This window comes from Haliotis rubra, unplaced genomic scaffold, assembly GCF_003918875.1.
Source record: "Haliotis rubra isolate DU_JTF1 unplaced genomic scaffold, ASM391887v1 Scf577, whole genome shotgun sequence".
In the NCBI taxonomy this organism is placed as follows: domain Eukaryota; kingdom Metazoa; phylum Mollusca; class Gastropoda; order Lepetellida; family Haliotidae; genus Haliotis; species Haliotis rubra.
In genome coordinates, this window is record NW_025767276.1 from 354,502 (window position 1) to 368,078 (window position 13,577).

At 39.7% G+C, this 13,577-nt stretch overlaps 1 protein-coding gene across 2 annotated transcripts in view; it reads right to left on the reverse strand.

Annotated features, from left to right (window-relative positions):
- Positions 1 to 13,577, reverse strand: part of LOC124254589 (HIV Tat-specific factor 1-like) — a 61,536-nt gene that overhangs the window by 34,922 nt on the left and 13,037 nt on the right. For both annotated transcript variants that reach the window (XM_046688421.1, XM_046688420.1), the window contains exon 5: positions 4,862 to 5,031. In XM_046688421.1, coding sequence (XP_046544377.1) covers positions 4,862 to 5,031 — 170 coding nt within the window. The remainder of the gene's footprint in view (positions 1 to 4,861; positions 5,032 to 13,577) is intronic.

Consider the following 13,577-nt stretch of genomic DNA (forward strand, 5'->3'; position numbering starts at 1 on the left):
ATTCTGCCAAATAGCAAAAGGCACAACTTTGGCATCTGCCTCACATATCTGCCAAGTTTTGCTGAAAGATATTGTGAAGTTTTCGAGTTGTGCTCCGGAAAACGGAACCCACCCCTCCCTTTTGAGACTAAGTCTGAATCGTTTCCATTGAAACCGAGAAAATAATAAATCACAAAAATCTGCAAATAGCAAAAGGCACCACTTTGGGATCTGCCTCACATATCTGACAAGTTTTGCTGAAAGATATTAAGAAGTTTTCGAGTTGTGCTCTGGAAACGAAACCCACCCCTCCCTTTTAGGACTAAGTCCGACTCGTTTCCATGAAAAAACCGGGAACAATAAAAATGCCAAAAATCTGCAAATAGCAAAAGGCACCACTTAAGGTTCTGTTTGATATATCTACCAAGTTTTGTTTAAAAATATTTAACGGTTCTTGAGTTATACTCCGGAAACAAAGCCCACCCCTCCTTTAAGACTAAGTCCAAAACGTTTCCATGGAAACCGAGAAAAATAAAATGACAAAAGTCTGTAAATAGCAAAAGGCACCATCTTAGGTTCTGTTTGATATGTCTACCAATTTTTGTTGAAAAATATTGAACGGTTTTTGAGTTATGCTCTGGAAACAAAATGATTACATACGGACGGACGGACGGACGGACGGACAGACGGACGAGGCGATGACTATATCCACCCGCATTACATGCCGGGGGGGGGGATAAAACCTCTGTTAACTTAATAGGATGTTTTTTTCGTGCTAGAAAACATATTTAGATGCTTACTAGTCAGTAAACGTGGTATATCATTAGTCTTGTCATTTTGAAATATATATTTAGCCACATTTTAGGGTCAAAATTTGCAGATTTGCACTGTCCGGAGGTGACGGTCCTAATATCAATGTTCACAAATAATGTAAATATAAATGCAAATAAACAAACTAATTCATATTATACCAATTAGGATTGAACAGGCATACTCAAACTGCATTTAATTTTTTTTTAACTTAAAAAGGGTTTTTTTCTACACATTGTAACTTAAAACAGTTTTTCCTGCAATAACATTCCCTACACATTGTAACATGCTTGTCCACATTTTGCAGAAAATTGATTTTGTTATGTCCTGTCACCGTTACCAGTGTATGAAATATCTTTTTGTTTTTAAATTTCTGCAGATAAGAGGTGGAAGGCATCTCCCTGAGCTGGATCATGTAATAGATTTACTACTTGTCTGTGTTACTGTCAAACCAAGCCGACATTCTGCAAAGTGATGGTTTGGACAGTCCTTTCAGGACAAAGATTATTTTCAAAAAGTTGTTCATTAATATTTGAAATATAACAAATTTATAATTACTTTAAGAGATAAGTTTAGGATTTTTGATGTAGCAGCATTCTCTAGTAGCGCTTTTGGACAAATAATAGTAAGGTTGAGGTGAAATTGGGTTTCGTCGTGCTTGAGAATATTTCGCATATGACGACGCGGTGCAAGGTAGTTTTGATGCTTGTACTAGCCCAGACATGGTTTTATAGTGCTAGCTCACTGAGATACATGCAGTGAAGCATGAATACCCCACTCAGACACATTATACTGATTCCTTGTTGACCAATGCCGGCCAGGCATACCAACAAGTATTAACGTCTTTTGGTATGACCAGCGCCAGGGGATCGAACCAGACCTTCTGCTCTCCTGGCAGACACTAACCACTACACCACGGTTTAATAGTAACGGTCTGGACATATCTTTAATAAATTTAAATTTTGAAGAATATGTTCTATGGTGTGATAATAATTTTCTATTTGCTTATCTATCTGCTTTAAATAATAAAAACCAAAACGAATTTATCACATTAAGTTTCTATTTTCTATAAGATCTATAGTCTTTATGAATTAAAGGTAACGGTTAGGACATCTATGGTAACAGTTTGGATAAAATGTAGTAACGGTAAACAACTTAACTGTATTCCAACCTTTAAAGATTTTTTGGATGTAAACTGTTGTAACTTTAACTGTGAGATATGTAAGGCTACCATTTACTTTGAATATTTGCTAGGTGCTAATATGTTGGCCAAACCTTTGTATTTGATAAATATGTGTTACCATCTCACGATTAACAAAAACTAAAGGTATCCGAGTGATTGAAAGAACTATATTTCGTGGAGACTAATATTGCACCATAATATCAACAGCAAAATGATATCTATGCAGTAGCCTGTGTAGCATGACCATGTGTACAGTATCATAGTTGTTGCAGTACCTTTCAGAATTTAATCTTTTGCAACATTTTAGAAGGATAACATTTGTATGTAACACTGATGTCCTGACCGTTAGCAATAATGTCACAACCGTTAGTATTCATTCAATTTTCGTTCCCCAATTGCACTCTTCTTTAGATTATAAGTGATTTTCAATCTAGACAGGTGTGTTTTTCTATTTTTTAGAAGCTACAGTTTGTTTTTATTTAATAGCCTAAATTCATTTAGAAGTTTCATATTGATATAACAAATGTCCAAACCGTTACCACAGCATGGAAGAAAACATGTCGCATTTGTTACAAGTTACAATTTCTAATACACATTTCACTGTCTGTCCAAACTAGGGTAAGCAATTGAAGTAAATGATATAATTTTTTCCTTTCATGTTACCTGTTTCTATGTTGAATTAAATTGTTTAAGGTTTATGTCCAGCCCGTTACCATTCCTGTCCAAACCGTTACCACTATTGTCCTAACCGTAACTGGTGTTTATTGACTGCTGTAATTAATTCATGATAATACATGAAACACTCCTCTTTATGCTGGTGTCATCAAAAGATGTTCTGGCCTTTAGTAGCTGATGTTTATTTTAGACAATTTTACCTGTTGAAAGCTATATGCATAATAATGTTTTAGAAAAATGCAATTATTTGTGGTAAATAAATAAAAGATACAAAATAACGCTTTCAAGATTCATGATAATAGTTTTTACCTTCAAGTTTGATTAAGTCGGTGTAAAAGCTGTGTCTGCCATCTTTAAAAGATTTTTATGAATTATATTTCAAAATCCTTATTCTGATTAAGAAGTGGTAATGGTCAGGACTTTTCATCACCCTATTAATTACTTATGTATCAATTAAAAGGCCAATTAGTAAATTTGAGCCTGCATGTTTGTATATTTGAATAATTAAGTGTTTGAGATTTCATTTGAATAAAAACTAAATCAATTTTCACGAGTTTGATTTTACTGTAACAAGAAGTTAAAGTCATCAATATCCCCCTCAATGGCAAAATACTCTTCATGGATATGTCTACGAGTTATGATTATGTCAAATGTTTTGGCATGTATATAGATAAGTATAAGGAGAGTACTGAAAGGTTTCAAAGTTCAGGTTTCAGAAAGGAGCACTACCACCAAATTCAGTTGAAGCCAAAAATGTTGCCACTAGACCTACCTATGTATGAAATTTCGTGCTGAAACAGTGAACAGTTTTTAAGTTCTGCTCCGGAAAAAAGCACAACCACCAATTTCAGTCTAAGTCAAACTTGTTGCCATGGATATGCAAAAAATATTTTATTCAGAAATCCAAAACTACCAAAAGGCACCAGTACACCACCAGATCTATCTATGTGCCAAGTTTGGTGAAGACATATCGAACGGTTTTAGAGTTCTGCTCCAGAAAAGAGCACTACCACCAATTTCAGTCTAAGTCGAACATGTTGCCATGGAAACGCCAAAAATATTTAATTCAGAATTCCAAAACTACCAAAAGGCACCAGTACACCACCAGATCCATGTATGTGCCAAGTTTGGTGAAGAAATATTGAACGGTTTTAGAGTTCTGCTCCGGAAAAGACAAATGTGCACGGACGGACGGACGGACGCACGGACGGAGTCCATTTTAATACCCCCCGCAAAATGCGTTGCGGGGGATAATAAAGAATTGAAATCATACCAATTTTGAAAATGATCCAAATATAATAGTGAGTGAGTGAGTATGGTCTTACGCCACTTTAGCAATACTCCAGCAATAATACGGCAGGGGACACCAGAAATGGGCTCCACACATTATACCCATATGGGGAATTGAACCCGGGTGTTCGGTGTGATGAGCCAAAACTTTAACCACTAGGCCACCCCACTGCCCCGCCTGACCAATGAACCACAACACATTTTCTTAGAAAACCTATGACTATCAGACCCTGGATTCAAGCCCACACTCTCAGTGAGGAGTCCAATTATCGGCACCAAAAGTCAGACATCCAAATAAGTTCAACACAAATGAAAGTCAGAAAATTAGAAGTCCAGATCATCCACTTATTGTATCCTTCTGATAAGAGGACTAAAATTTGTACTTTGAGGTGAGGTGAAATTGGGTTTAACGTCGTGCTTGAGAATATTTCGCTCATATGACGACGTGCATGCGTGTGTATGTGTATGTGCGGCTGCTTGTACTAGCCCAGACTTAAGCTGGTTTTATAGTGCTAGCTCACTGAGATACCATGCCGCAGTGAAGCATGAATACCCCACTCAGACACATTATACTGACTCCCGAGCCGACCAGTCCTTGTTGTACCCATTAATGCCGAGCGCCAGGCAGTGACCAACAAGTACCATATTTTAACGCTCTTTTGGTATGACGCGGTCGGGGATCGAACCCGCGACCTTCCGCTCTCTGGGCGGACGCTCTAACCACTACACCACAGAGGCGGTCTTGTACTTTGAGAAAATGTGATCCCAAATATATCATTTGAATGAAAGTCTGTATTACCAGTGACTGATTTGGTAACATCGAATTGGACAATTCAGAAAACTGATTTTAATAACTCATTCCTCACTTGATATAGTACCACCTGAACATTTAATAGAAATACAAAACACTATTCTGATACTCACTTTTCCTGCTTTTCTTTCATTTTTCGTTTGTCTTTATTGGTGAGCTTCCTCCTCTTCTTGGATGGGTCATATTGTCCCTTCATCTGAAACTGGGCCCTCTCCACTGATATCTTATGACCTCGGACGTCAGACCCGTCCAGGATGTTTAGGGCAAGCTGAACGGACTCTTGCTGGAAGAGGAGAGAACTTATTACTGTGATGTACCAATAGAGTCTGGTAGCTGATGTAGATACATTTTGGGTCTTCTAATTGCTCAGTGAGTGAGTGTGGGAGTGAGGAGACCATAACCATGTATAGTGACCTATGCAGTGTAACTCCTGCAATGCACAGGCAATTAAAAATAAATTATCTTAATTAGAGACCCGTGAAGATCCGGGGTAGAATAGGTCTTCAGCAACCCATGCTTGCCACAAAAGGCGACTATGCTTGTCGTAAGAGGTGACTATCGGGATCCGGTGGTCAGGCTCGCTGACTTGGTTGACACATGAGTAGTTATATAATGATGGTTCTGGACCACTTCCTCTTATAGGCTTATTTCTAAAATTCCGGCCTTCCCAGCTATAGTATAAAATAGAGATTTTCGAGCAGAGACATCGCTCGCGATGAACAGTTGAGCTCGGCCAGCCTAGAACCATTTTCGCTAGGGCTACCGATTATTTCCAGCAACTACTGACTAGACCTCCGTGATGTCGAGTGGAGTTTCCTTTATTGGGGTCGCGAAACTCCCCACGCCGACTTCTAATCAGTGGTTTATGCGTGTGTGTCCGTACGCGTAAGTCGTGACGCCGTCGATGGCGATCCACCGTTTGGTATCTATGGGCGACAAGGAGGTATTATTCAGGGTGATGCCATAGATGTTGTGTTTGTCGCTTCTCAACGCATTCATTCAGTGTTTGAACGTTTTATTCTTGAACAGAGCTTGTTTGAAGAGGGCGTGCTTGGTGTGTTGTTTCACCACGTATTTCTTGACCCCTTTCGTATTTGACGTATTCGGCGATGGGTGTGCCCGCGCATTTGTCCTTCATCTGGCCGAGGACCTTTTTATTGGTCGTGCTGTGTAGGGCATGTTACATAAGATCGCAAAGTGTATGACCTTTATATAGCTTGAATGCACAACCACTGAGTGAAACTGCCGGTCTGAAGGGAATGTGCCAGACTTCGGTCCTAGAGTTTTAGCGTTCAAATCCCAGACAGAACTTTTTTGTTGTTGCTATGTTATGTTGACATCTACAAAGCAGTTTAAGGTGAATCTTTTACGAGATCCTTGTTCTTGGTCAGGAAGGCTTGAATGTTTTACATGGACTAGAAAAAATATACACAGCAACAAAAAAAAACAGTTTGCAAATCGTAGCAGAATGTATATTAAGCGGGTACGCTGGAGGTATTCTATTCTGTATCCCTGGTGGAACGATTTGTTTCTAGCTCCGAGTGTGTCTGAGAAAGGAATGTGCATTTCATTTGGACTACATTTAGACATTTGTGTACCTTAAGTGTATATACAAGTATGTGGACCTTCGGAACTTACCATTGCAAGTGGGTACTGCTGGGCAAACCCGTGGAATGCGGAAACTGCTGTACGGCTGAATATTGCCACAAACATGCTTAAAGTGTGAGAAGGGGTCATGCCAATTACTCGTGTCAAGTATGTGGTGTAGGTGTCAAATGTCAGTATTCTTTGTGCAAAGCCCATGGGGCTGACATCGTCAGAATGAAACCGATCACTAAAAGGCGTTCAGATTTTATAAGTGAATTCAGGAGACTCAGGAAGATTAACATTTAAAAGATTTATAATGGCTTTCATTTCAGAGAAGGCATCATCATCATTGAACACCCTATTAGACATTTGACTTTCATATGGAATACAACCAATTAGAGAAACAGCTTTCATATGGCATACAACATGGCTACTGTCAGAGAACTGAAAGCGCTGGCTAAGAAGCGGTGGTGGGATTGGTTATACTCGCATGAAAGCCGAATTGCTGGCCTCGCCGACATGAAATATGACAAGCCCCCCACTGTACGAGAGCTCAAAGTTCAAGCTAAAGACCGTGGATTGACTGGTTATTCTCGCATGAGGAAAGCCCAACTGCTCGCCTTGTTGGAAGACACTGAGCCGGTGGAGTTGAGATTCTTGCCGACGGACCACTCGGTGGGTAAGTATCTCAGAGGTTGGAAAATGGTGGTCAATTCTAATATCGATACCGATAAAGTAAACCCTTAATCGACAGTAAACTTCGCGAAGAATTAAACGATTTGGAAAGCATCAAATATTAACTGACGATGAAAATGACGGCAGTACCGAAATCCAACGTGCGCCCTCTATTTCAGAGGCAAACAGGAAGTCCTAACTCAACCAGAATCCATTGAATCCTCCATCGACCTTGTTCCCAAAAAAATATACCCACATGGACTCTGGATGGGTGGTAGACAAAATCAACACATAACATGCCGCTCAAATGCCGATCATACATAGACTTGCCTCCTGCATGACTTTAAGAATAAAAGGCTATCGCTAACCCTAAAAATAAAGGCGATGATTGTTTACCGGTTAAAGCGGTAATAGCCACCGATATCCAGCTTAACACCCATCATCCCCGATAGACTTTCCAGCTATCCCTCGATCGAGGAATCCAGTCTCGACTTTTACGGGTATAGACATGCCTACCCCCCATCTCCCAAATTGCTCGAGTGGAAAACAAACGCCTTTGACCCATGGCAAGGCAATAGGGTTATTGTGCACAGGATAAGCTCTGTGAGTAATAAAACCATGCGCCAGAATCAATTTTTTCTCGCTGAAAAAGACGGCAAGTACCACTCACGCGAGCGCATTAAAAGTCTGAGCCGATTGTTGTACCAATTCAATCCAAACAGGCCAGAAAGAAACATTTCTGCCGAACGGTGTCTGCATGGGTATTCTAGCTGATTTATTAGAATCGCGACCGGAGGATTGCCGAGGCGTGGAGGGACGCGATCAGAATCGATATGCCTCGAGAAAATAAAAACATCTTAAAATTCATCAACCACCAATATCAATGCCCGTGGTTCACGCCATCTACTCTAATTTCAAGCTCTCATCAAACAGGTGAAAACCGTCGCACCATCCCCGGAAAAAAGTTACACATACAAAACACAAGAACACCAAGCCTGTGGGTTTGGGTACGTGGTCGTCCGATGCGATGGAAAAACGGAACCACAGGTGATTTACCGAGGTCCCGGCGCGGGCGAAACGCTTTCAATGCTCTTACAACGCATAAAGAGAGAAACATCAGGGAAGCTTTGTCGATCCTTTCTCCATGGATATGACCTTTCTCCATGGATATGACGCCGAGGATGAGTTTGCTCATCGACGAAGCTAGATATTATCACGCATATGTCGAGGATCCCTGAACGGTGATTCCGTGAGTGATCATTGTCACATCACCGGTCGATACCGGCGCCACTCACAACGCTGTGCAACTTAAAATGTGCAACGCGTGCCCAAAAAATCAACATCCCCGTGGTGTTCCATAATTTGAGAGGGTACGACGCTCACTTGATCATGCAGGCCATCTCGGAAGGTCGGCCGGTGATATCAAATGCATCCCCAACAACATGGAGAAATACATCTCCTTCTCTCTCAAAGGTCTGAGATTTATCGATAGGGCTCAGTTCCTCCTGTCGTCGCTCGACAGTTTGGTCAAGGCCAACGATACCTTCGCAATCACCCATGGATACACCCATGAGGCAACAAGGCCTCTGCTGCTCAAAAGGCTGCGCGAAAATTTATCGCAGAACATGGACAATTGGACCAAGTTCGACGAGACCCGATTACTTCCATCGAATCGATTTTACAGCAACTTAACCGAATCCCATATTCGATTTACAACCACACCCAGAACGTGTGGGAGAAACTGGGTTGCAAGAATCTGGGCGACTACCACGACCTGTACTTGAAAACGGATGTGCTCCTGCTGGCCGACGTGTTCAAGACCTTTAGAACAATGTGTTTGAAACAGTATGGACTTCGATCCTGCCTGGTACTACACCAGCCGGTCTCTTGTGGGATGTGCTCTTGAGTTAAACTGGAATTGCTCACAGATTACTTACACGCACCTGTTTGTCGAGAAAGGCATGAGCCGGGATTTCCATGTTCTCCAAACGGTACGCAAAGCCAACAATCCGTGACGTGAAAACACACTAACAAGCAAGCCCACCAACCACCCTCCTGTATCTCAACGCCAACAGTACGGCTGGGCTATGAGCCAGTATTTGCCTATGGGTGGATTCAAGTGGGTTAATAGCGAGCATTTTAATCCGAAGAACATTATGGCCATCCACGACAACTTCGAGATAGGCTACCTCTTTGAAGTGGACATGGACTATCCCGCGGCATTGCACGCTGCTCACAACAGTTATCCGCAGGCTCCCGAACGATTGATGGTTGATCGAGACTGGATGTCCGACTATCAGCGAGACTTGTTGAGCGAGAACACACTGGCTCAGGTGGAAAAACTCGCCCCGAACTTGATAAACAAAACCAAGTACGTCGTGCACTATCGCAACCTGCAGCTGTACCTGTCGCTGGGTATGAAGCTGACCAAAATACACCGAGTGCTCAAATTTGATCAAAAACCCTGGATGGAACCGTACAGTTGGTTGAACACCTAGCAAAAATGGGTCTAGGCTGGCGAGCTCGGCTGTACATTGACCGAAGTCTCTGCTCGAAAATCACTATTTTATACTAGGCGCTGGGAGCGTAATTATGTAGAAATAAGCCTGTAAGAGGAAGTGGTCCAGAACCATCATTATATAACTACTACATGCCTTCAGTTCCCAATTGCGCAGATCGATGCTCATGCTGTTGATCACTGGATTGTCTGGTCCAGACTCGATTATTTACAGACCGCCGCATATTGCTTGAATATTGCTGAGTGTGGCGTAAATCTAAACTCACTCACTCACTCACTTAAACAATTAGAAATGTTTAAATAGGACCAAGCAAGTGCCATAACTAAAATTGCCACTTGTCATTTCTCTTCCAAAGAGAAACAATTATTATTTAAATTAAATATTTGTTGTTAAGGCAATGAAGAATGATGCCTTTTGAATGAGGGTTTGATTTTTTCTCTTTTCGTTGAAAATGACATCATAACAATGTTTCAACTTACTGAGACTTATACTTTTAATCTTTTAATCAATTACTTCAGTTTTCTGTGAAATTTTCCTTTTTGATGATGTGAGCAAGTTGTATCACAACCCTAACGACCTGGACATTCCTGTTATAAGTCAGGTTCACACTCCTAGTCAGGTCAAATAAAACAAATGTTGTGCTTCCGAATACACCTCTTTAAAATTTAGGGTAGGTAGGTAGGATTTTTAAACTTTTTTTTACATTTATTTAAGAGTGAGTGAGTGAGTTCAGTTTTACGCCGCTTTTAACAATATTCCAGCTATATCATGGCAGGGGACACCAGAAATGGGCTTTACACATTGTACCCATGTGGGGAATCGAAACCCGGGTCTTTGGCGTGATGAGCGAACGCTTTAACCACTAGGCTACCCCACTGCCCCCCCATTGTTTTTAAGAAGCAAAGTACAAGCTAAAGTACTGTCGGAAACAGAAAAAAACTGTTTTTAGGCTGTTACTCTGAATCCCTAAAATTTACACAATTGCAAATAGGATATGTCGAAATAACCCACATGGGCCTAACTGAGCGTTCAGTAGGATGCGTAATAGGATATCCAGAAAAGCATGTTTACTCGTAAAATCAGGCAAAACAGAAAAATATGAATATCTGCTGAAAACAATATATCAGACTATAGATGGCAATTAGGTCGCACAGCCAGGTATGACGACGGACCGTCGACTCACCTGGCATGAAATGCATGTGCTGCATACAGGCACAAGGGGTCGTCTCAAAGATATATTGTGCTTTCTCATGTGCGTTGTATATGTCTCATCTATTGATTAACATCTTACATGTGTTTCTTTCATAAAGCTTATGTTGAGATAAGTAAAAAGAGTATGATACCTATAGAAAAGCTTAAATTAGCCATTGTATTAAACGACTCAAAATATATAGGTGACATGACCACCAGAAGATCGACAGAACTGGATATTATTTGTAAATTGTTATGACATGCCATTTACTTCCCCAGTTTAATTCCCCTAAAGAATTATCTTATCTCAGCTGATATCTCTTACAGACAGGCAGTTGAGGGCCGGACAGGCCGGTGGCGATGATTATATCCCCAGCATTACATGCCGGGGGGGGATAAAACCTCCTGTTAACTTAATAGGATGATTTTTTGCTTAGAAAACATATTTAGAAGCTTACTAGTCAGTAAACATGGTATATCATTACGTCTTGTCATTTTGGAATATATATTTAGCCACATTTTAGGGTAAAAATTTGCAGATTTGCTCTGTCCCGGAGGTGAGGGTCCTAATATCAATGTTCTCAAAAATGTAAATGTAAATGCAAATAAACAAACTAATTCATATTATACCAATTAGGATTGAACAGGCATACTCAAACTGCATTTAATTTTTTTTTAGAACTTAAAAGTTTTTTCTACACACATTGTAACATGCTTGTCCTGTGATTTTGCATCCTGACCGCTACCAGTGTATGAAATTCCTGCAATAACATCTCCTGGAGCTGGATTGTAATACTACTTCCTGTGTGTGTTTGAGCTAGCCCCTGTGCATGTGACAGCAGATGAAATAATGAAATTCAACACATTTTGCAGAAAATTGACACCATCAAATAAGTATAAATGTTATGTGTTAACCTTAATTGTCCTGATTTATTACCAATGTATTTTATGCGTCAATATATCTTTTTGTTTTTTAAATTTCAATGGATATGTTACCTAGAAAATGGAAGAGGTGGAAGGCATGTGCTTTGATATCTTTTAGGGATCAATTATTTTATATTTTTAGATTTACTTACAAATTGTCTTGACCATTACTGTCCAAACCGTTACCATTCTACAAAGTAACGGTTTGGACAGTCCTTGTAACAGTCAGGACAAAATGATTTGTATTTCAAAAAGTTGTTCATTAATATTTGGAATATAACAAATTTATAATTACTTTAAGAGTTTAGATAAGTTTAAGCATGGAATTTTATTCTATTCAAAGGAGTTTTGATGTAGCAGCATAAAAAACACAGTCTCTAGTAACGTTTTGGACAAATAATAGTAAGGTGAGGTGAGGTGAAATTGGGTTTTACGTCGTGCTTGAGAATATTTCGCTCATATGACGACGTGCATGCGTGTGTATGTGTATGTGCGGCTGCTTGTACTAGCCCAGACTTAAGCTGGTTTTATAGTGCTAGCTCACTGAGATACCATGCCGCAGTGAAGCATGAATACCCCACTCAGACACATTATACTGACTCCGAGCCGACCAGTCCTTGTTGTACCCATTAATGCCGAGCGCCAGGCAGGGACCAACAAGTGCCATATATTAACGTCTTTTGGTATGACGCGGCCGGGGATCGAACCAGCGACCTTCTGCTCTCCTGGCGGACACTCTAACCACTACACCACGGAGGCGGTCCCAAATAATAGTAACGGTCTGGACATATCTTTAATAAATTTAAATTTTGAAGAATATGTTCCATGGTGTGATAATAATTTTCTATTTACTTATCTATCTGCTTTAAATAATAAAAACCAAAACAAATTTATCACGTTAAGTTTTTTTCTACAAGATCTATAGTCTTTATGAATTAAATGTAACGGTTAGGACATCTATTGTAATAGTTTGGACAAAATGTAGTAACGGTAAACAACTTAACTGTATTCCAACCTTTAAAGATTTTTTTTGGTGTAAACTGTTTTGAACTTTAACTGTGAGATATGTAAGGCCAACATTTACTTTGAATATTTGCTAGGTGCTAATATGTTGGCCAAACCTTTTGCATTTGATAAATATGTGTGACCATCTCACAATTAACAAAACTAAAAGGTATCCGAAAGTGATTGAAAGAAGTATATTTCTCGTGGAGACTAATATTGCACCATAATATCAACAGCAAAATGATATCTATGCAGTGGCCTGTGTAGCATGACAATGTGTACAGTATCATAGTTGTTGCAGTACCTTTCAGAATTTATTCTTTTGCAACATTTTAGAGAGATAACATTTGTTTGTTACACTGATGTCCTGACCGCTACCAATAATGTCACAACCATTACTATTCATTCAATTTTCGTTCCCCAATTGCACTCTTCTTTAGATTATAAGTGATTTTCAATCTAGACAGGTGTGTTTTTCTATTCTTTAGAAGCTACAGTTTGTTTTTATTCAAAAGCCTAAATTCATTCACAAGTTTCATATTGATATAACAAATGTCCAAACCGTTACTAAAGCATGGAAGAAAACATGTCACATTTGTTACAAGTTACAATTTCTAATACACATTTCACTGTCTGTCCAAAATAGGGTTAGCAGTTGAAGTAAATGATATAATTTTTTCCTTTCATGTTACCTGTTTCTATGTTGAATTAAATTGTTTAAGGTTTATGTCCAGCCCGTTACCATTCCTGTCCAAACCGTTACCACTATTGTCCTAACCGTTACTGGTGTTAATTGACTGCTGTAATTAATTCATGATAATACATGAAACACTCCTCTTTATGCTGGTGTCATCAAAAGATGTCCTGGGCTTAGTAGCTGATGTTTATTTTAGACAATTTTACCTGTTGAAAGCTATATGCATAATAA